General features: G+C 36.2%; 1 protein-coding gene across 1 annotated transcript in view; it reads left to right on the plus strand.

Moving 5' to 3' along the window:
• Positions 1-286: 286 nt before the first annotated feature.
• The window catches only part of LOC104294915 (sodium channel protein type 2 subunit alpha-like), a 60,902-nt gene continuing 36,567 nt past the window's right edge, over positions 287-24,621 (plus strand). Inside the window, 13 exon segments of the mRNA XM_009894607.1 lie at positions 287-553; positions 4,098-4,216; positions 5,121-5,210; positions 6,739-6,867; positions 7,561-7,652; positions 8,576-8,848; positions 9,151-9,214; positions 10,093-10,234; positions 10,387-10,593; positions 13,372-13,671; positions 17,767-18,114; positions 19,919-20,051; positions 23,115-23,353. Of these exon segments, the coding sequence (XP_009892909.1) occupies positions 287-553; positions 4,098-4,216; positions 5,121-5,210; positions 6,739-6,867; positions 7,561-7,652; positions 8,576-8,848; positions 9,151-9,214; positions 10,093-10,234; positions 10,387-10,593; positions 13,372-13,671; positions 17,767-18,114; positions 19,919-20,051; positions 23,115-23,353 (2,403 nt within the window).

Below are 24,621 nucleotides of genomic sequence, written 5' to 3' on the forward strand. Positions count from 1 at the left end.
TGGGCAAAGCAGTGTTTGTGGGCAGAAGCAGTGTCTTTTTCCACACCAGCAGGGAAAAGCTGAAAAATAATTTATAAAATATCTAAATAAAGTCTGAGCAGTTGCTTTTAACTTTTATTCCGTTTTGAAACATGCTGCTTCTATTTCAGGCCTGGAAAGCATTTCTGAGCAAATGCTGGGGTGTTTTTCTGTCAGTACAATCTAGTTTTCCTAAATTATCTAATTTTCTTTTATAGGTCATTCTTATGCAAGAGGCTAAAAGTACTTAAATTTGCAGGATGAAAACATGGCACAGGCACTGTTGGTACCACCAGGACCTGAAAGTTTCCGCTATTTTACTAGAGATTCTCTCGCAGCTATTGAAAAGCGTTCTGCAGAAGAAAAAGCTAAAAAGCCCAAGCAAGAACATACAGATGATGATGATGAAAATGGTCCAAAACCAAACAGTGACTTGGAGGCAGGAAAGACGCTGCCATTTATTTACGGTGACATACCTCCAGGAATGGTGTCTGAACCTTTGGAAGACCTGGACCCATATTATATCAATAAAAAAGTAAGTGAATAATCTTTTGCACAAAATAGAATATGATTTTCTACACTAGAAAAGTTTAATCACAAAATATGATGGTTAGAGCCATCAAGCCACTAAATACACAGAAACATACTTTCATCTAACAGAAGTGATTTACACTCTTCTATATTGTGAGTCCTTCAACTTCCATTGAGTTACTTCTTATTTACCTCACTGTAAGGAGGATATAGCTTCCTTAAGCTTGCCTGAACTTGAGAACATGACTGAATTTTCCTGATTTCAATGTAGCAGTAAGACTGGATATGACAAACAAGGTTTTCCAAGCATGATTTTGCAGTGGAGATGGTTGTAAATAACAAGGTAGCATCTATCCAAGTTAGTGAAATAAGGGACTACAACCACATTCTTTGATTCTGTTATAGTGATATAACATATATAAACATATATCTATATATGTATGTATAAATTATCTCTCTATATATATATATTTAGCATATAAAGACTCCGTGTAAATCTTGTGTCGTATAAAACTACCACAATGAAAACTGTTGCTTGAGGTGCTTGGGATTGCTAGGATAGTTCTCTGCTGCACAGCTGTCAATTAGAAGTATGTGGCAGACACCACAGAAGAGCTATGTTTTGAGGAAGGAATCGAAAAAAAACAGTTTTGTTGTTCTGAAGACTAATTGAGATTTTTCATGCAGAAAAAGCAGAGCGAAGGGTTCTGTGTTGTGAGAGAAAAGTAATGTGCCTGAGTTACATGTCCAAGGCTATAACACAACTGGACCATTAATAGCATAGTTGTGCTACACGAAGAATTTAAACTCCTAAAAGAGGTGTCCTTCCCCTTCTGATTTGTACAGTCGTATAAAGTGCTCATTTTCACATGATCCGCAAGCCAGGGACTTGGAGATAGAAAGGCTAGTTCAGACAGATCCATTCAAGTAAAAACTTTGCCCCTTGACCTTTTTAAAAGTCAGGCTCTGCAGTAGAGTATGTGGGCTTTGGTCTTGTAGCAATGATACATACCATCTGGAAACAGACTAATATTATATGACTTAAGAGAAAGACAAGGAACAAAGAAGTATATCTCCGTAGCTGGGATTAGATGTAGCCTGCATTAAATTCCTCCAGGATCTGAAATTGTCCAGCCTGGGAGTAGTTAAAAATACCTTATGTCCTGCATAGATAAGTAAAATGTACAGCTGATGGTAGGAGCAGGTGCTGCTCTGTATCTCCTTATTTCTGCACTCTCCTTTAGCAGCATCAAGATGTTCTCCCAGTTCCTGATAGACGTGCAAAATGTTGTGGGTAAGGAGAGTGAAGGAAGATGAAGCTGTGGATAATAACTGTAAACTGGATAATATCTGTAATGCTTGAGGCATTCCAGGCTGCCATCCAGATAGGAAACTTGATGTTGAGTAACTATTAAAAAACAAAGGCATAAAATACCTTAAACTGTAAAGAAAGTTATTTTGTTTGTTAGGAAAAAGTCATGCCAATAGTGCTCTCAATTTTGTGGCTAAATTTGTGGTTCACAAAATTGTTTTAAAAATTATGGCTTCAGTAACAGGAACGGAATGTAAAGCAGAATCCATATGTACTTGCATAAGCTAACAGTTGCCAAAGTTAAATAAACAGTACTGTAGATAATACAAATATTAACATTATTAAGGAAATTTGAAGAAATGAAAGCTCAGAGAGGGAGTGTTGCCAAGGGATATTTTCATTTATGTGGGTTTGGTTATATCAACAGTTCCATGAAGATTCTTACTTACAATATAATTGTGTGTGCTAAGCCCTTTTCTTGACTAGCTTCAAAACAATTCATAAAGTTGCATAAATAAGTTCAGGACTAAAGTTTTCTAAACAAGTCTTCTACAAATGAAGTATCAGAAACCCTGAGAAGTACTGAAGTACACTTTCTAACCTCCAATGATTAGAAAAATAAGTCAGATTTTTTGGAACAAAAGTGTAAAAACTCAAGCAACTGAGGGACTTATTAGTCTATGAGAGTAATTAGTGAACAGCAGAATCTTTTGTCACAGGTAACATCTGTATTTAGGTTACGTCCCAGCCTAATGTGCTCAACAGAAAACAAATGGACATTTTAAATGATGAATTAGTCATCCCTCCTCTAGTTTATAGCAGAAACTACTCTTAATCATCAACTTGTCAATGCAGAGAAAATCATCTGTGAATTGGAGTCTGTCTTCAGGCTCAGCTGCAGCAGTGACCTTGGGACAGGCAACATCTTTCTACCATTTCTAGCTGGGCGAAGGACTGTAGGGCAGAGAGAAACGCCAACGAGCGTAAGTCCATTCTCTGTCATTCTCAATGCTATGCCTGCCGTTATTCTGTGAACGGGCACCAGCAACGCTCCTTTACCTGTCTTCTTTCTCCCTATAGAGAGGTGTGCTTTCTCTTCCGGAGACGGCAGACCAGGCCGTAAAGGCAGTAAAGGCCACAGAGAGGGCAGCATTTTTCTGATCACAGCCCAGTTTTTACAGAGAATGGAAATCAACCTGGAGAACAGTGATACTATATAGCTCTGCTGAGAGCGTAACAAAGACTCTATTATGGTAACACAAAGCAGAACCATTACCATTGACAAAGAGTAAAAGGAATGAAGAATAGTCATGCCCTGAAGAAATTTCAAACAGCACCAAAGATGCAAGTAAACCTCACACACAAATACACTTGGAATAAAAATGAAAACACTTAGGCGATGACCGCCAACAGGATCAGAATGAAAGCGAACATGAACTGTAGGTCAAAATTTAAAAGATAGCAACTACCTAAATTTGGTGCTTACATATAGGGAAAATAAGAGCATATTGTTAAAAATGAAAACAGCATTTTTTTGAAGAAAAGATTTGTTGTTATAAGATGCCAAATTCTGGTGTGCCTTTGTTTCAGACTGCTCAGAATGATGTCAGCTGGCAATTTATTAACCCCTGTTATTTTTTCACAGATACATTTTTAGAAGATGCATATAATTTATATTGGTAGTATTTAAAAATCTAAAATGAAAGCAAAATTATTTAAAAATTGTGGTTAATTGTTTAGTGACAGGTGTTTGTCCTTGTCACCATATATATGTGTATATAATTCTGTCAAGTATTTGTTCCAAATACAAACTGATGTTTAGAATTGCCCTTTTGCTGTTTTGGTTTTGTTAGTGTTTGCTCACAGGGTAGAATGCATTTGATTAATTTGAAATTCTGACTTTAATCAAAGTCTTTGTTAGAAATAAAATTGAAAATATTTTAGTGATGAAATGCTGCGTTTTGCTGTTATTGATAAACTGGCATTGGTGATGATAATTCCCACCAATTTTAATAATATCAGAATTCAGTCCACATGCTGGGAAATTTTAAAAAGTGAAGAATTGGCTGTGGAGGGCTTAATATGCTGTGTTCATAGAAATCAGTTATTTTCCTACCACAGGTAGACAGTAGAATGGAACTTGAACCTCCCAGGCCGAGAATGGAATCCTTTAGAAGGAGGTAAAGACAATTACGTAGTCAACGCTGTATTTTAATTTTGTGTTTCTTTTTTGCAGACTTTCATAGTATTGAATAAGGGGAAGGCAATTTTCCGATTCAGTGCCACATCTGCCTTGTACATTTTAACTCCTTTTAATCCCATCAGAAAAATTGCTATCAAGGTTTTGGTACATTCATATCCTTTTTTCTTAATGTTGATTTAAGGGTTGCCATTTAAAACTATTTAATTACTGAAATAGAATCATAGAATCATAGATAATACTTTTCATATGGATATACAAATTATGTCTGTGTGGGTGTCCTGTGCTAACTAAACATATGCTGGTCACACTTAAAAAGCTGCAATATTACATGTGAATTGCAGTACGGTCTTCGTTCCTACTGAGAGACTTCTCTACTGAACCACCTAAAGCTGTCAGTGTTTAAATATCAGGCTTTATATACAAAAGGAGACCTGATCCCATCCTAAACCCTGCAGCTAAGGGCAAATTAGTAACAAACCATTGCACTTGAACATATCTAAGGTCACACTTTTACCATGACCAGTAGTACTATTCATGAACTTGACTCACTTAGCAAGGACAAAAGAGCATGAGGAAAGAGCTGCTTTTTCAGGCATGCTTTTTCAGCATTGGGGTAGGTGTCCTATAAAAGATCCAGGTCAGAAAAAAGGAGAATATTTTCCAATATATTTCAATCATGTCCAAAGAATGGCTTGGGCGTAAACAACTGACCTCTGCCTAAAGATCTTTTGGAGTGATCCCCCTGGCTTCAATGAGTGATGACATTTAGGTGCTCATTTCATATTTTTACAGACTTAAGGATGTGTTTAAGTTTCATTTAAATCCTACACCTCCCATAATTATAGAAGTAATGTATTTTTTACAGTACGTGCACCATAACATGCCAGATGGCATACCATTTAAAATAGATAAAATTATGTGCAAAGCTTTATTTTCAAATTTTATTTAGAATGTCACGTTATTTGTACATATTTTTATACACTTAATATTTTTAATGATTCCAGTGTTATAAAACTGTCATATTTTTTTGACTTACATGCCTTGACTATAATCTACGTTATTCAGCATGCTTATCATGTGCACTATTTTGACCAACTGTGTATTTATGACCATGAGTAACCCTCCAGACTGGACAAAGAATGTAGAGTAAGTTAAACATTTTTACTTCTTTATTTTTATGTCCTTGTTTTGTGTGACCCCAAACAAGAAGCATTTATGGAAAGCTGCGTGCCAGAATGGGCTTTTCCAGAGTCATGAAGAATCAGATTCCATTAGATCATCATCTTTCTGCTTTCCTCCTAAGTAATTTAACTGGTTTAAGAGTAATGCCTTGCTCTTTAAAATTATGTCTGAGGAATATCTGAACTTCTACGGTGAAGTACAAAGGCAAGCTCTTGTCCTTGGGTGTTCTGAGCTGTAAATTGAAAAAGGAGCTCCAGAACTTCAAATGTGCACGTAAAATTGTTGCATGTCGTTGGTGAGGCCAGCCATATATTGCGTAAGTACCCATGATCTTAGCACAGTGAGACATTCTTGGTGGCTCACTGATGTGAACTCACAAGTGCCAGCCATAGCAAGCACACACAACACCCAAACCACAAGGAACTCAAACCACTGAGGAAAGGGTGTTACCTGTGAAGGAGTAACAAAGAGCTGACAGAAGTAAAGAAACCACAAAATATCTCTGTTTCCTTTCTTGTTCATGGTTATGCATGCACGTTTTTTCTCTAACAAAATACAGATACACAGTTTCCTTTGAAATATTATGTTTTTTCTTTGAAATAATACTACTCATCAAAAACCTGGTTCTAACCACTTGCAGTTTCTTTCATTCCCTCCTGTTCTCCAATAGCCATTATTGATTTCTATTTATTTATCTAACTGCATGAAAGAATCTTACTCTGAATACTCTGTTTAGAAACTGCTGTAGTATTCACCTTTTCTCAGTATGCTTAACAGTGACTATGGCTTGTTAGGGGAGCTGAGAGTCCGAAAGGAGAGCAGTAGGGTCCGTAGGTAGACTTCCTTTATTCTGGAGCTCCTCCTGGACCCACATGGGTCTCAGAAAGTCCCTGCATTAGGCTGGTTGTAACTGACTCTCATGTGTTTTAAAATGAATGGTTGTTCCCACACCAGGTAAATTGGTAATCATGCTCCACACCTTCAAGAATGCTTTCTTATATTTAATTATTATTTATTAAATAAACCTGTATTATAGGCATGACTATAGTTATTATCTAGAAGTGATTTTCACAAAGCTCTCCAATTTTGACATTAAAAAAATTTCTTAATTTTTTGTAACACTTAGACATCTACCTGATTTGTGAATGCAAGCAAAGAGGCAGCCCTGTGAGTGCCACAAAATGTACATATACATATCAAAGTCTGAAATGTATCAATAAATACTAGAGTCTGAAATTATTTGCAAGCGCAAAAACTGAGATGAAATCAGCCTTTTAGAAAATGAATAGTATATGCGTGTTGGGTTCAAATTTCATCTACTGAACGACAATTACATTCTTAGTATTTGGGGCAAGTTAAATTAATGATTTCCTCCTTTCACTTCAAAATAGTTTTTATTTTCTTTTCTTGTAAGTCATCTTTGATATAGAATGTCACTGTCTGTAAGTGTAAGTATGCAAAAATCCATTATTCCTGCTTCGATGCTTTTCAGGTACACTTTCACTGGAATTTATACCTTTGAATCACTTATCAAAATTCTTGCAAGGGGCTTCTGTTTAGAAGGTTTTACTTTTCTGCGAGACCCATGGAACTGGCTTGACTTCAGTGTCATTTTAATGGCGTAAGTGGTTCAAGAACTTTTTTTAACTTTTAGGGCATGAAATTAGTGGCAAATATTATTGTAATAAATATATTGATTTACAAGTATTTAATTTCTGCAACCTGTGAGGTTTAGCCAATGTATCACACATTTCAGTACTTAAAGTAAAATATGGCAGGAGCCAGCACAGAGTATCAGCCGCTAGTGTAATTACTGCTGAGGGACACTAATTTCATGTCCTACATTTTTCTGCTAACCAGAATGGAAGCCATCCCTTTGACTTCATGTCACTGTCCTATTACAAGCTAACTAGTTTCATTAGCTGTTCAAATACAAATCAGTGAGTTTCGCTTCAATGAAGTTTAAGCAAAATTGATGAAAATAAAGAATTATAAAAGTGAGGTGTACTGAAGAGACAGGTAAATTTTGAAGTATGATTGCTAATATTGCCACAGTGGTTTTGAAGACCCACGTAATTAGTATAAGCTCTGCCTCAATTCTGAATAACTGTGATTTAATCCTACAGGTATGTAACAGAATTTGTAAACCTAGGCAATGTTTCAGCTCTTCGAACTTTCAGAGTATTGAGAGCTTTGAAAACTATTTCTGTAATCCCAGGTAAGAAGTAGTTGGTGTAAGGTGTTAGGCCCCTCATAACTCCGATTGTTATTTGTGTGCTGTCATTGTGTTTGTGTGTGAACTCCCCTATTACAGATATGTGACAGAGTTTGTGGACCTGGGCAATGTCTCAGCGTTGAGAACATTCAGAGTTCTCCGAGCTTTGAAAACAATATCAGTCATTCCAGGTGAGAGCGAGGTTAAACACCGAGGCTGACTTTCATTCCATTGAAGTTGAATTCACTTCCTTTGAGCATAAGTCTTGCTGTTCGCTGCTCGTGTTGCCAAAAAAAACCAAAAAAAAAGGGCATGGATCATAACCCTGGATTATGATTCTTTGCCTTTCCATCATTAGCTTCTTTTATTTAGCAAAATCAGCCTTTGAGTTTAACAGATTCTTGCATGAAATATAAAATATGAGGCCTATGGGTTATTTTGCTTTGTTTTTTCTGCATTTTATTATAACAAGTTGTCTCTTTTACATTAAATGAGCTTTAGCGCTATGGCTTTCTTGATTTTGAATTTTTTCCTTTATTTTACCACTTAAAATTGACATTACTCTTAAAGACAACCAAGTATCAACAAAAAAGCTACCAAAAATGAGATAAATATTGCACAGGAAAATTTATCAAATGCAAATGGTATTTTTCCCTCAAAATTACTTGCGATTATAACTCATACTATCTTCATACTATTGTGAAGTCATATTTAATATTATTTTTTTCTCTCAAAATGACTTGCCATTCTATCTCATTCTATCTTCATACTGTTGTGAAGTCATATTTAATATTAACTGGAAACTGAATCATTGGCAGAATATTAAATGCACAGAAAAGTTAAGAAATACAATCAAATCTATATCAGGAAAGCATGATTGATAAAATTTCCTGCTTGAGAATAATATTATATATTCAGTTTATTGGAATATATGTACATTCATAAAAAATAATCTTTTCCTTTCATTCATCTTCACAATCTCCAAGGCTGCTCATGAAGCTTTACTTTTTGAGAAACAAAAGATAATTTATTTTAAGTGTCTGCATGACATCTAAATTATATGGGAAGGGCAAAGGTACTCTTTGATAAATCTGTGGATCTTTTCTCTTTGCAGGCCTAAAGACTATTGTAGGAGCCCTAATCCAGTCTGTGAAGAAGCTCTCGGACGTTATGATCCTGACTGTATTTTGTCTGAGTGTATTTGCACTAATAGGGCTTCAGCTGTTCATGGGCAACTTGAGGAATAAATGCCTGCAGTGGCCTCCAGACAATTCGACTTTTGAAATAAATGTTATTTCCTACTTTAATAGCACAATGGATGAAAATGGTACATTTGTTAATATGACAGTGAGCACATTTAACTGGAAGGATTACATTGAGGATGAAAGTAAGAATGATACAACTATTTTTAATATATTTGTGGCTATAGTATGTAACTATCTGTGATCAAGCAAAGAATATTGAACGGTTTATACTTCTGCCTTATGTAGAACTGTTTACAGTTACTGACTGACAGAGATCAAATACATACAATAAACAAGTACAATAACCAGAAGGGTTCGTAAACAAATTACAAAGTGATCAGAAGCTAGCCACTTTGAGTTTCTTACAATTTGTTTTTATTCTGCTTTGTAGTACTTTCAGGTGCATTTGATTTATTCACATATATTTCTAATGCTTTCTACACAGCACATTTTTACATTTTGGAAGGACAAAGAGATGCCCTACTTTGTGGTAATAGCTCTGATGCAGGGTAAGACTTTTTCAAAAATCCTCAGTTATGTTCTGTAGAAAAAGCAATAACATGAAACCTATCTGTAGTAGTTGCAACTCCATATTTTGCAGTGTTACAGAACTTAAAGAGTTTTGCTGCTAAACAATGATTTCTTACTTAAGTCAAAATATTTTACTCTCTGGCTAAACAAAATACTCATTAACAGCCTTTCTTCCTGCTTGATTGGAAAATTGTGTTGGTGTTAATGATAAAATCTGAACTCTTGTAAAGACTATTTTGGGGATGTACTGATTGAAGAAAGTAAGGTGAAAGCAAAGGTTAGAACTGAGAAAGAGAATACGTAAAAAGCGCAGTACTGATTTCATAGTTCAAGGCTGAAATCTTTTTTTTCAAGCCTAACTCTTTTTCATTACTGGCAAATTCTGCCATACACATGTGCCCAGTTATGAGCCTAGAATTGTTAGCTGAACTCAGATACCTAACTGGAAACAGTGAAGAAGCTTATTTAAAGAAAAAAAAATCTCAGTATGGGGGAGATCCCTAACAGTACAATTGGATTTAGCTAATAATATTGTTTAATCTGTCTGTAACCTTAACAACATTTTAGCCATTATTTCTGTCAGGAAATTATTCATTTGGAATAAAGATTCTATTTGCAAAATGTGACTGAGGAGAATTTAAATATTTAGGTCATTTCAACCAGTGAACGGATGGAAAGGGTATCTTTCATTTACACTTTTATTAGTTCGTTTCTCAGGACTTTTTCTGAATGAATTAAATTGTGATTCATGGATTTCCTGTGGAAAAATAATGCATATTGTTCCAAAAGGTAACAAATATATTCTAGAAGGAAATAAAAGTTATAACTAAGTACCTCCTGTTTGGGTTTCACATAGGCAGTGTCCAGAGGGATATATATGTGTGAAAGCTGGTAGAAACCCCAACTATGGTTACACAAGTTTTGACACCTTCAGTTGGGCTTTTTTGTCACTCTTTCGGCTAATGACTCAGGACTTCTGGGAGAACCTGTATCAGCTGGTAAGAAATTTTTATGACATAAAATGTAAACTGTAGGTGACACACAAAGTGATATAAGTAGGCTTATTTGTACATAAGCTGAAAGCATAATGCTGTTGCAGTGACAAAGGTAAGTGGTGGAATAATATATAGATATGCTTTCTACTCCCTAGACACTACGTGCTGCTGGGAAGACATACATGATATTTTTTGTTCTGGTGATTTTTCTGGGCTCTTTCTACCTGATCAACTTGATCTTGGCTGTGGTCGCCATGGCCTATGAAGAACAGAATCAAGCAACCATGGAAGAAGCAGAGCAGAAAGAGGCAGAATTTCAACAGATGCTGGAACAACTAAAGAAGCAACAAGAAGAAGCTCAGGTAATGACGGAAATTGTACTTTCTGAACAGACTTATTCTTTATGCAAAGACGATAATCTTTTATGAACTAGAATATGTATAAATTATGCAATGAATTACAAAAAGAAAAAAGTCTTGTTTACCACACAAGTTATAAAAGTGGAAATAGCCAAAGAAAATCAGGAACTAACTGATTAGCAAAAAAGCAAGCTAATGGTACAGAAAAAAATGCTACTAAGTTCGCCAAAAGACTGTAAAAGTGAAATATTTGTGATAAGAGTGTCCTAGAAACCTGACTTTAAGTAGTCATAGTTCATGATGCTTTTACGTTACAGGTCTTATGAACAGCATGAAAAAAGTCTAGTGACGTTACTTCTGGTTTACCGTCTGGGTGAGAATTACCAGGCTTGTACTTATTAGTTCTTCCCCAGTACTCAGGAAATAGAGAGAAGGATTGTAAGCAGTGTTCTTTTAGGTTTCTATCCAGAAAGGTATTTAGGCATATCCCTAATTCAAGCACACTGAAGTCAGTCAGAAGTTTGTATATCCTTAGAAGAGACGAGCAATATTTATAACAAAGGCATTACTTCAGAATTCTTTTAAAGTAATCTTTGTTTTCCTTGTTCTTATCGGAAAGTAAAATATATGCAGGAATTCAGCTCCATAAATCAGTAGTCTCTCTAATTTCTGGAGTGATTTTCTATTGCTTTTCCTCTGGCATATAGTCATTTTCAACAGGACAATGTTTATGAAATGCTAGCAAATTAGAATCTTCTATGAAACTATAGTTTTGGTAGTATTTTACAGCTACTTTTACTACGAATGATTCTTTAAAGTGCTAATAGAAAGTGAAACTCTCCACCTTTTTCTTGAATAGAAAGTTTTATGCATGACCTGTGTATCTATTTTAGTCTTTCAACCTTATCACTTCGAAATCACTAAAGAAAATGCAGAATCCTGCAAAATTCAAATTTTTTTAAAAAAGTTATATATCAGCAAAGGGTACTTTTTTTTAAAAAAAATATCTGATCTTTTAATCCATGAAAGGGACTAAATCACATTATATCAAAAGATATCAGGAGGCTCATCTAGATGTTTGCGTGTTTGAGAGTGGGGACAGAGATAAAGCTGATCCAGAGTTAGGAAGAAGAAGAAAATCATATGAAACAGAGAGTATGTGGAAGGTTGGATAAAGGCCCTGGAATGTTGTTACTTTTTAAAATGAATGACCATGGAATTCATTATAAGAAAAGCAGTATGACAGTCAAGATCCCTTTTGTATGTGAAAATATTTGCAGAAAGTATGCATTACAAGGTGGATCACTGAGCTGCTGAATTGGTTGCTGAGATGTAAATGAGTGCGGGACCCATCTCTTCACTGCCTCGACACTCAACCTATTCATCCACAAACCAAAGTCATCACAGCGGTCTTTGGATTGCTTCACTTGTTTGATCTTTGGTGTTAGTATCATGAAGCAGACAGGTGGTGACATCTGCTGCCTTTGTCTCTGTTAGAGCATTTGAAGGACGATATTCTGAAACCAGTATAAAAAAAAATTCGACTATCACTTTTTTGAATTGATAAACACTTCAGAATCCTTTTAATACTGTATTTAGCAGAAGAAGTCTGTGTCAAGTCAACCTGTATGGCATGGGTTGTATATTGTGGCAGAGGAAGCCATTAATTCATACTATGAGCTTTCAAACTATCCTTTCCTGCTGTAGAGAGATGTCTCATCATTTCTGAAATACTGTGCATTGAATATAATATGTTTTGCTGGATAATTACCAGTCATCTTTGTTATATAACCCTAGTCTCTTGCCATTTCTCACACCACCCTTTTTCGTAAGCTCACAGCAGCCTATCAGCTTCCCAATCAGATTTCCCACTGCACAGTCTCATAGCAAACTCCCAGACAGTTCTTTCTGGGAAAAGTACTGGACACACTTTCAGTTCTTCCTTGATTTGATGACTAAATGAACTGGTTTCCCTAATGAACCAAATCAGGTAGGCTGACCACTGTAGTTGAAGATATGGGTCCTGAGTTTTGGGATGGCTCTTTGCTCCAGTAAGTAATCTCATCCCTTTCCATCGGAGAAGAAACCTAAACTTTTTCTTCTCTCTGGCTGCAGCAGCAACAGGCAATAACTTACCTTTCTCTGTCTATAAGAAAGACCTAGAGTGCTGCTACAGTGGGAAATGTGGAAGGGCAAACATGAAGAGGGATGGAGGGCTTGAAGACTTGTCTAGAGGGTATGCCTGTTGCCAGTGAAGGTAGAAGGGAAGTGAGGGGAGTGTCCTTGCTGTGAAGACAGTGGGGAAAGGCTGGACTCAATTACTTGCAGGCTGCTATTTGGATTATGATACGTTAACTCTTATGGTGGATGTTAGGGATTAATTTTCTCTTTAAGGACACAGAATTAATCAGCTGAATTAGAGCACGATATGGGGCTTTTCTCAGGAGAAAATGGGGAATTGGGTCTGAAATACAAAGCCCCATGTTTTTTACTTTTCTGACTACTATAATTTTAGACCAGTGTCTTGTGCAGCAAGTCGTTAAGGAATAGTGATGCTATTGTTCTGCTGAAGTTGACGCTTCAAGTAGCTCATGCTACTAAACAATGAGGAGCTATACAACTCAGTAGTTTATCCGCAGTTCAATTTGTTTCTGTATATTTGCATACTCAAGGGTGTACAACCAGCAGTATTAATACAGTGATAATAAAACCAGTTGATAGAAATCTATAAAATTGTTCATTTTTGGCTTACTAAGAATACCTTGCTTTGTAACCTGACAGGCAACAGCAGCAGTAGCAGCAGCATCAGTTGCATCAAGAGATTTCAGTGGTATAGGGGGATTAGGAGAACTCTTGGAAAGTTCTTCAGAAGCATCAAAGTTGAGCTCAAAGAGTGCTAAAGAAAGAAGAAACAGAAGGAAGAAAAGAAGACAAAAAGAAATGTCTGAAGCAGAGAACAAAGGAGATATCGATAAGTTCCCCAAGTCAGAGTCAGAAGACAGCATCAGAAGGAAAAGTTTTCGCTTCTCCACAGAAGGAAGTCAACTGACATATGAAAAAAAGTTCACATCTCCCCACCAGGTACAGCACTCTTTTTTTACTAAAGCATGTTCATCTACTCTAATTTGGTTTTGACTCACATCACAGCAGTTTTACATGTTGGAAGTTATGTAAAAGATGAGTGAAGGAAAAAACCAGTGGTAGTACTGTTAACAGCGTTAGTTTGATATGGTTTGACCCATTCTATTAGCAAAGGGATAAAAAGAACATACCAAGGATAATTGTAAACTTAATTAAAACATTTCTGAAAATGTGTTTCTGGAGATGTATCTGGTTGATTGGAGAAAGAATCAAAGATTCTTTGATTAGTATTCATATATTTGCATTAATCAACCATAGGTTCTCTGTTCTACATCCATTTCAAAACTATACAAATATGTGGGGTTTTAGCAGACCCCATCATCAAAATACCCTGAATAGGAAATTCCACACTACTGTTAGTTTCTTTTGCTTTCCTTATTTAGCTTCTTTAAATGGTAGATAATAGGAAAAGTAGCTCTACTACTCCACAATAAAGACAAAACATATAGGGATAGTTTGGGCTTGTATTTATAAGAATTTAGTCATACTGTTCTTTTTCATTAGAAATTCATTATGCAAGACGGAGAATCATTGCAATCATAGAAAAAAGTAGTTTAGGAAGGACCTCTGGAAACCATTTAATCCAAATTTCAAAGCTCTACTCCCTTAAATTAAAGGATGTCTTCTGTCGCTTAAGGATATCTTTGCTTATTTCAAGACTACGCACCATTATGGTATTTGTAGAAAAATCACCCAAAATGCATCTCTTCAAAATGATCGTGTCTGGTCTCAGCCAGCAGATGACATTTAGCTGCCAATACTACCCATGTTTAACTACCAACGATTATCCTATTTAATGTTTGTATCAAGTGTGATAGTTTACAGACTGATATAAAATATGAGATTCAGTGGCAGAAATACTTCACACTGAAATATATTCACTGAGGGAAGGAAAGCTTAATTTGAGGCAAAGCCTCAGTAATTAGTCAATTATAAGGGATGATGATAAAAGATACATTTCCATTTCTAAGGAAGTGAAGTAATGGTTCTTATAATTAAGAATGACCAGGCTGTTCTTGGGATAAGAAATAAAAAAAGAAAAAAGAAAAAAGAAAAACAAATAATTAAATCCATCTCAACTCCTCTGAGTAGTATTGTAAAAGTGTATTTCCAGTCTAATAAAATTAACTATTAGTTTTGGGCCAAAGCTGCTCCAAAAAATCTCTTAATAATTGGAATGGACTTTGAGTCAGGCTGATGCAAAGGAGCTGGAGCCAAAGATCTCATCATAGACTGCACAATTCTGTCTCTCATATATATATGTATGTCTCTGTGCCTCATAGATGAGGATGGTGAGTAACTTGAGCACACTAAAGAAGAATCACTGACAAAGTCTGAGCAGAAAGGAATTTCTGACTTCTAGTCCTGTACTTATACTGCTTGATAATAGGCCTCTTCATTGTCTAAATTCCAGTCTAAATTCCCCGATGCTCTTTTATATACTTCTGGTGAAGAGACTGATTAAGGAGTATATTATGTTTATATTAAGTATATTTTTGGTTCACAGAAAAAAACCCACTTAATATAGAAGCATGTATACTAAGGGGAGGAGGATATGAGACAAAGAGATTCCATAGATAATCAACTTTCCGTAGTTTTATTAACATACAGTAAAGCATTGTTGCATGTATTTGTTCATACTCTGAAACTCCCAGAAAGCTTTCATCCTGGCAATTGTCGTGAAGAACTGTGAAACTTTCACAGAAACTTAAGAAGCAAGGCATTTCAAATGACTTTTGATAGCATTAAAATTAAATGTGAATTCATGTGGCAGAATAAATAATTAAAATCCATTAAAATCAAGTGAAAACAAATATTGTATATGTCTTAGATTTGAAAGAAAAGAAGGAAATGGTGCAATAGACAGGAAACAGCTCATCTTGAGACATGATGAATTACAGAGCAGGGAGGAAATAAGTGACCATCTGAAATATTTTTTTTTTAAATTAATTTAAAATTTTAAAACACGAAGAGACTTGTATCAAGTAAATAATCTAAATGAGGATAACTTATTAATGAAAGACTGTCTTGGTAATTGTTTTTGCAGTTGTAAAAATGCTGTGGGGCATACGTTGCCTGCATATAACTGAAATAAAACTGAGCAGCCGTAAGAGCGGAAGGATTACGGGCATAGAACTGGTAAAGGAAGAGCTGTTTTGCCTTCTTAGCCATGTGCTTAGCTCCCTGGTGAAACAGGGTGGCAGAGCATGAAACAACACAGTAGAGTGGTAAGAGGAGATAATCTGCCCGGTTGGCTCCTGTAGAGGTTTAGTCCTTTGACACAATATTCCATGTGCAAATGAATGATGCAGCCTGCAAGAAAAGCCAAGCTTTCCTTTCAGACTTTACTTTCCGGGAGCATGTAGGCACACACATATTTCTGCCTCTACATGTGTCAGAATTGCAGCCATTTTGGCTTAAATCTTTTGCTTCAATCCAGCGGGGACTTTCAGAGCAGGCATTGCTCCTCCTAAATCCCTGAGGGGCCTGATCCATTTAGCTGTGCTCAGAGCATGATAACACACACTTGAAAGACTGGACAACAAACAAAACATAGCAGCCATGGAAACATTCTCTAAAAAAACAAGGGTAGCAGTAGTAGTCAGACGAAACCTAGTGAGCGTGTGATTTTTTGAAGGACTGTAGGTTGGCCAAATACATGGACAAAGAAACAGACAAAGGATGCAATAATTAGTTTAGCACTTGGTCAGAATTCAGTGTCATTCTCTATAGCAGCTAGAGCTTTATTTTTTAGATAAAATTATCTTTCAGCATAAGCAAAACAGCACTTTTTCTCCAGCCAAGTTTCCATAAATGGGTTAGCAAATCCATTTGGCTGATACTCTTCAAGTAACCCAGCGTGAGGCTGACAGCCAGTATAGAAAATTTCAGCCCAAATTATTAAAATTTGGTATACCTTTAAGAGCAGAAAACATACATCTTATAATGGTAAATACCTGCCAGCCTCTATAAGCAGTTCAGCACACATGTTGTGTGTGTATATGTATAAATCTGAGTATGCATATACAGAGATACATATGTATCATGTAGATACATGTATATTTTCAGTGTTTCATTTTCACAGTATTAATATAGGTTTATACATTATAGTGCAGTTGTCACTTTCACTTTAATTACCCTGGGATAACAACCACTGCTATTACATGCGTACTTCCCACCTGCAAAACTAGTGAAAAATTGAGAATCATCTCAAACCAGGTTTTTGATGTACCAAGATGTGAAGATTTGTACAAATGCGGAATTGAAGAAAGCTTAATGCAATGTTTCTTTTTTCCACAATTAGTACTCATTTTATTTATTCATGAATGCTGTTAATAAAATATGTAGCAAGGGAGAAGAACATTCCATTAACCAGCTTCTACTGTAATTAAAAGATGAATTACCAACAACCACTGATTTATTTTTCTCGTTTGTAAGAGGATATCTTTAGGTAACTGTGTCCCTGGTGAATGCTTGCTTTGAGCTGCCTGATGGCCAAGTGGTACCTTCTGGTAGGTGTGCAGCCTGCTATAGCCCCCGGAGTGCTATGCCCGAGCGCTACTAGGCATGTTCACGCTGTACCTCCAGAGCTTCCCCAAGCTGTTGCCTTTGTCTTCTAGTTTCAGAGTACTGCGTCTGCTGTTCCCACGCTATTGAGCCTATTGTGAAGAGGGCAGACAAGTTTTTTACATCAACTGAGACTGAATTTAATACCAAACTTAAGACCACTTCTGCCTTTAGCAAATAGAATAGAAAACAATAATCGGTGAGCGTTACCAGTTGTTATCCCTAGGAATCCAGGGGTGAAGAAGGGAAGAAAAGTAAGAGAGTCCTGCTACGTTACCTTAAAAAGAGTTTTTCCCCTCTACCTCAGGTCCCCTAAGGAGCACATTCCCCTAATGGACACACTGATGGTATTGAAGAAAAAAAGAGACTATCCTTCCTCCAGCACTGTAACTATTCTTTAAAAAGCCAAGAAATTAGAATCTCAGTTCTAATGCTGTTTTGGTTTGGTTTGTTTTAAATCTTTTGCAGTCTTTGCTAAGTATTCGTGGTTCCCTGTTCTCACCAAGGCGCAACAGCAAAACAAGCATTTTCAGTTTCAGAGGTCGTGCAAAGGATATAGGATCTGAAAATGACTTTGCTGATGATGAGCACAGCACTCTGGAAGACAATGAGAGCAGGAGAGATTCTCTCTTTGTTCCAAATCGACATGGAGAACGGCGCAACAGTAATATTAGTCAGGCGAGTGTGTCATCTAGAATGGTACCAGCCCTTCCAGTAAATGGGAAGATGCACAGCACTGTGGATTGCAACGGAGTTGTTTCCTTGGTTGGAGGACCTTCAACTCTAACTTCACCTACTGGTCAGCTTATACCAGAGGTAATCATAAATAAACGAGTAATTATTACAGTTTGGTTCAGGCACGGAATTATTTCTTACTGCTCACCTCTGGATGCCTTATTATTTCTTACAGCTGTGAGAAATAACTTGCAATAGTTTCTAAATAACAGAACATAAGGGAAAAAAAGTCCTTAACCTCCTATGTCTGAGCCTCAGTAAAGTATTATATTCTCGTTGCCTTCAGCAAGAGATCTGCACATAGAAAGAAAAAAACCCCATAAACTGAATTTCACAATTTGTATAGAGTTTCACCTCATCTAAGGAATATAACTTGGAAATATGTATAGGAAAACACCTGCAAAATTAAGCAGAATGCAGTTACTATTCTCATGATGGTTAACAGAAATACCCCTTACTGAATTTATCTTGAAGCAATTTTTCTCATAACTGTCATGAGAAAAAGACATACAATTCCTATGTACCTTTGCAATTACATTACATTTCGGTCTCAGTTTCAGACTTCTGTAAGCTAAGATGTTCTTTCAAACTTTAAAAAAAGCAAGCTTTTTCATACATAGTATTTTAATATGGATTCAGTATGGTATTTTGGTGTTAATAATAGCACTGTATTTAACTTGAAAAATATTTTCATTATAAATAAGTATTCAGATTTCATTACTACTCTTACGCACTTCTTTTTATTTTTGTTTCTCTCCTATCTTGATATAGACCTTCATACCAGAAATTCAATCAGATTGCCTCAGAGGTTATGCCTATATAGTTCTATTTCAGAAATACATTCACTTGAAAAAAAGATTTAGCTATTTAACTCAAGAGTCTTCTCTAAAGAAATAGTACTAGCAAATGCTCAAAAATGGTTTTTCATCTTCACGCTAAGATAACCGTGAAATCCTTTATGAGTTCTGCAGGCCTTTTTATTCTTTTTTTGGATGGGGACAGAATAATGAATGGTTTCCATGAATCACAGAGTCAGTGGCAGAGCAGGAACCGAGATTTAGGAACTTTTTAATCCCACTTCTGTGTTTAGATCCCTAGGCCACACTCCAGCAGAAAAGCAATGCAACTGTAAGGACACCTACATGCTACAGAGTGGTAACACGTTAGACACATTTAAATCAGAGCCAGGTATTATTGCTTTGAAAAGATAATTAGAAGCCAAACAGAGAGGACTTGCATATTTACTGCAAGAACATATCACAAATTCTGTATGAGCATTGCGGTGGGTGAAAATTAGGTAGCAGAAATATTTAATAAGATGTGATTTTTTGTCATAGAAATTTTTCCAACCATGCTTATCACATTAGGAATGCGGTACACAGTATTAGAGAGATAATTCATTCCAAGAATTATACTCATGTTTCTTGTATCAAAGTTACTTTCTTCAATAATAGTTCACTTCTTTCTGTACTCTCACTTTAATTATTTAACATGACTAGTGGCTGGAAATTAAGGTGACAGGTTTCAACTTTGATCATTTTTTCTTGAAAGAATAAAACTAATCACTAGCAAAAAGATACCTAGCAAAAACTTTGTTCACTCGGTCACTTAAATGAGAACCACCTTTGGTCCCACATTGCCTTGGTATTGTGTCCCCCCATTGATTATTCCTGGCACTGTACAAAATTCCCACTGAGTTCCTCAATAAAGAACAAAGAAATTCCTACAGGACCAGAAACCTTCAGTGTGTAAGAAAAGTCTAGTATTCTGCACATAGCTGATTTTGATTATCACTACAATATTTACACAGTAAATATTAACACAGTAGATATTGTTAGCTGGCTGTTGAAAAGGATGGTTTAATTCCTCAGTATTTCATTTACAGGGCACCACTACTGAAACAGAAATAAGAAAAAGAAGACTGAGTTCTTATCAAATTTCCATGGAAATGCTGGAAGATTCTGCTGCAAGACAAAGAGCAATGAGTATAGCCAGCATACTTACAAATACAATGGAAGGTATTTGATGCATTTTATCTGACAGGCAGTTTCTGCTAACTACATGTACAGAGCAATGATTTACATAATTTCCGTTGTAAATGTAAAACTGGACATGTGAAATCTCTGAACATCAGATACAAAAGGCTTCTGAGCATTTCTAAGATCATTTACACATTCTAAATGCTTAGTCATTTATTTTTCATGACACCTTCCAAAATATTACTCTACTGCATAGACTAATAGAGGTAAAATAATCATAGCTAGGGGATTGCCAGACCCGCAAACACAGAATACAGGGATCTTCTTCCTATAAAACATCAATAGGAAAAATCAATTAAGATACACAGGAATTGCTATGATAAAGGCAGTGATGTGCTAGAACAGTCATTTCCCTTTGACTTAAAATCCAAGGATAGACAATAGGAAATTGGAATGAGAAAGATAGTTTTAAGGAAAACAACCAACTGTAATCAACCCATGCCAATGCACATGAACTGCCTTCCTTAAGCATTCCTTAAACTTTCTTAGGTAAGTATATCAAAGATTAAAAAGTATTATACTTGCTATATGAAAAAGCATACGTTGCTGGAATAGCTTTGCTTATTTAATGGAAACTGAGTACACACACACTTCAGTTTCCCTCCAGTTACAGGGAATGGCGAGGGAAGAAACTGCAAGAGCCAGCAGGTCAATACCTGACTCTGAGCCCGGAGTCAGCAGCCGGACTTTGGGGTTTTTGATCATGGGTTGGTTTATGTGACACCAGGCCTGCGGGCGACTGACGGGTACACCAGTCTCAAAGGGGGAAAAGGTTCTTGGCGCAGGAGTTGGAAGGCATCATCAAAACCACTTTAAACTAGATTTGAAGGGGGGAGGGGATGAAACCAGGATCTCTAGAGATAAGCCTGGAGATGGCATGCCAATGTTTGTGGGACGGTATGCTAGTGAAATCCCTCGGTCTGCTAACTCAGTGAAGGTAGGGGATGGAGATCCATGCAGCAGCAGAGATGTGAGGGTTATTGATGTGTTTGAAGCTTTGGCCGTGCCTGGGAATGGTCAGGTAGGAATTAGGGCTTTTCCCAGCAAAAAGGTGGTGGGACTGTTAGCCCAGCTGAAGTGCTTCTACACTGATGCACGCAGCATGGGCAACAAACAGGAGGAGCTGAAAGCCATTGTGCAGCAGGAAAACTATGATATAGTTGCCATCACGGAAACGTGGTGGGGTGACTCGCACGACTGGAGAGCTGCAATGGATGGCTATAAACTCTTCAGAAGGGATAGGCAAGGAAGGAGAGGCAATGGGGTGGCCCTGTATCAGGCCCTGTATATAAGGCTCATATCACCTATTTTCTTCTAAAAGTATACATAAACCGTTCTCACAAACATGCATCTGAGTATATCTTCCTACTTTAGTGCAAACGTGAGCTGTTGGTACCTCTTGATTCTCGGTGTGGAATTTAAGAATTTAAGTTCTCCTCCCAGGTAGAGAGGGTATCTCCTTAGAAGGTGCTGCTCTCTTCCTCCAGCTGAATAGCTTGTCCTTCTGTTCTTCTGGCCAGAAAAAAAACATGTCAATGTAAACTACATTGTCCTGATAGTCACCTCCTTACCCACATGTGGTTTCCATTATTTCAGAAGTTGCTAAGTGCAAGCAGTGGAGTCTTCTGTGCCAACTCAGCATCCAGTGTGAGTGGCCACTTTTGTCCAAGGCACGTCCCATCCAACCTTTCAGCATTCTGAGTTACATGTTCAGAAATGTGATTATTCCACGCAATCCATATATTCCTTTGGAAGCTCTGTCTTTGTTATGGTTTATAAAGATCACAGAAGACTTTTGCTACGTACGATACCCTTTTCTGCCAGGAGGCTACAGCCTGATGTAATGGGAGGGCTTGTTAGTTTTGATGAGTTTGAGAGCTGTGGCAACTGACCTTTTGTCTTCCCATAATTCCACCCATATAAGACAATATTAGAGGCAAAAACCAATCCACTGGTCCTCAAAGTGGAGAGTTTAGCACTAAATCCTTATTAGCAAATACTGTTATTTGCTATTTTAGCAAAATCACCCATAAATGTCATGATGATGAAGACCTCCCTGTGCTCTAAGGAAAACTGGCAACTCCCTGTGTGTCTGAAAACTGACAAATTTCAGATTTGGGTTGATGCTACTATGCACAAATTTTATTGAAACTGTTGTGGCCATTTCTTACATATTTTGCAGCCTAAGTATGTCTCACTTAAGCAAATATCAATCTTCATTCCGGGCTGTCCTCAAACATCCCATCCCATTAGGCATTCATCCTTGCTATTATTAACTCAGCAGAAGTTATTATTCTTCCGTAACTTTGACAATATTGACAGTGAAATGGAAGAAAAAAATAGTTTGTAAAGATTCTAATTGAGAGCAGAGTTGTTCTGCTAATACTAACATTGTTCTGTTTCTCAATTACTAGACACTGCAACTGTACAAGACATTTTCAAAGTCAAATGATAATTTTTAAAACAAGAAAAGAGGCATTCTGTATATTAAAAATATTAAGTCAAATAAGCAATGATAGGTATGCACACCGAGTCATTTATCTGTTATGGTATTGTAGTGGTTCAGTGTAGTAGCAGATATAATACTTTTAGTAGCTACAATCAAAATACATATGCATGTTACATGCTTAACACAAAAATTTTATATTTTATGAAGCTAAATTATATACATCAGCTCACTGACAATGCAGTCATGTTAACTTTTAATATCCAAAATTAAGACATCTGCTATAAGCAAGTCAACTAACCTAAACTAAATGTCTAGACTCTCCCTACTGTCATGGGAAAGAGACAAACACATTTCTCTCTTTAGATAGATGTCTGAGATGATTCACCCTTCAGAGATAACTTGACTGTCCACTGGTTGTAGAGAAGCTTAAATAAATCGGATGCTTAACTTTAAGATGACTAAACATAGGTGAGGGAAATCCCATGTTAGTGTGAGCTGATTATTTGAATGGTTTAATCTTTTTACATTATTTTAAATAAGAACTTCCAGAGGATACAATTGGAATAGTCATTATTTGGGTTTTTTTTTTTCAGAGCTTGAAGAATCCAGACAGAAATGCCCACCATGCTGGTACAGATTTGCAAATACTTTCTTGATCTGGGATTGCTGGAGTCCATGGTTAAAAGTAAAACACGTCGTCAATTTAGTTGTGATGGATCCATTTGTTGATCTTGCTATAACTATTTGTATTGTTTTAAACACCTTGTTTATGGCCATGGAACATTATCCAATGACAGAACAGTTTAGTAGTGTCCTTTCTGTGGGGAACCTGGTAAGTGGTTCGTCATGCATCACTTCGTGTAAAAATACCCTTTTCTAAAAGAAGAAATGCATAAATGCATTGCATTGTTTTTAAATGTATTCCAGGTTGGGTTTTACAATCAGTTTAGAAACTGTATATATGCTTTTCATAAAGTGATTTTTGCTGGAGCCTTTAACTTTCATGAATCTATTTTGTAAGTACTATAATGAAATAACTGAATATGTGTGGAAGTACAGTCTTCACTGGATTCTCAGATTTCTTGAGGTCTAACTTGGGTTTTTTCTTTAAAACGTTAAGGTAGATTGTCTAGTTTTTACCACGGTACTGATATTCTATCACAGAAAATATTTTTCTTCTGTAAGAAATTGATGAAATATTCAGATGTCAGAATTTCTGTTTGAATTTTTTTCAGTTACACTACAGTGAATGTAGATTTCCACGAAAGGCGTATTTCTTGTTAGCAGTAAGTCCTTCCCACTTTAGGTAACTAAAAAATACATCATAAACTAGAAGATTTTTATTCATTCTCTAATAAAAAGCACCTTTTATCTGTAAGTTTACTAGTGATGCCTTTCCTGATTTTAACCTGATCCAGAGATTTAGGGTTACATGTAATTCCTTTTCTAAGCAGATACTTAAATGTGGCATAACACTTAAATATTTTTGTCCGTTTCTCTCCATTTGCTTCTAATGCTTAGGAAGCAGAGGACTGAACCTTGCAAATGTTTATTTCAGAAGAAGATTCATACATTTTTAACTTTTTGCTAGCTCACATAACTACCAATGGTTTACACAGGAGAGGTCTGGATTGACTCACACAGCATGAAGTCCTGAAAATCAAAAAGATTAGTTTTGAAAAGCCTGCTAATATTTAAATGGAGCAGGAATAGATTTCTCAGTCAGAGTGTGTTTTAAAGTCTGAACATTTTCCTTATGTACTAGTAATTCATCCTTCTATGACTTCTTTTAGAAATAGAACTAAAATTGAACTTACTACCTATGTGTTCATTTGTGCATTACAGTTTCATTTCTCCTGGACACAGATTTAATTTCTGGCATATTCTTATATTCATCACAGATTACATAATATTGGATTTTAAAATGTTTTCTGTCATATTGGTAGAATTATTTCTCTCCAACCATTTATATTGACAAGGTCTTCTGTCTTTTCCCATCTCATATTTTTCTTTTTTTTTTACTCTAAGCTAGCAATAATCATATTTTAGACTACCTTTGTAACAATCCGGTATCCTTAATTAGGACTATATATATGCTTT

The sequence above is a fragment of the Charadrius vociferus genome, unplaced genomic scaffold (assembly GCF_000708025.1).
Source record: "Charadrius vociferus isolate BGI_N301 unplaced genomic scaffold, ASM70802v2 scaffold161, whole genome shotgun sequence".
NCBI lineage: Eukaryota > Metazoa > Chordata > Aves > Charadriiformes > Charadriidae > Charadrius > Charadrius vociferus.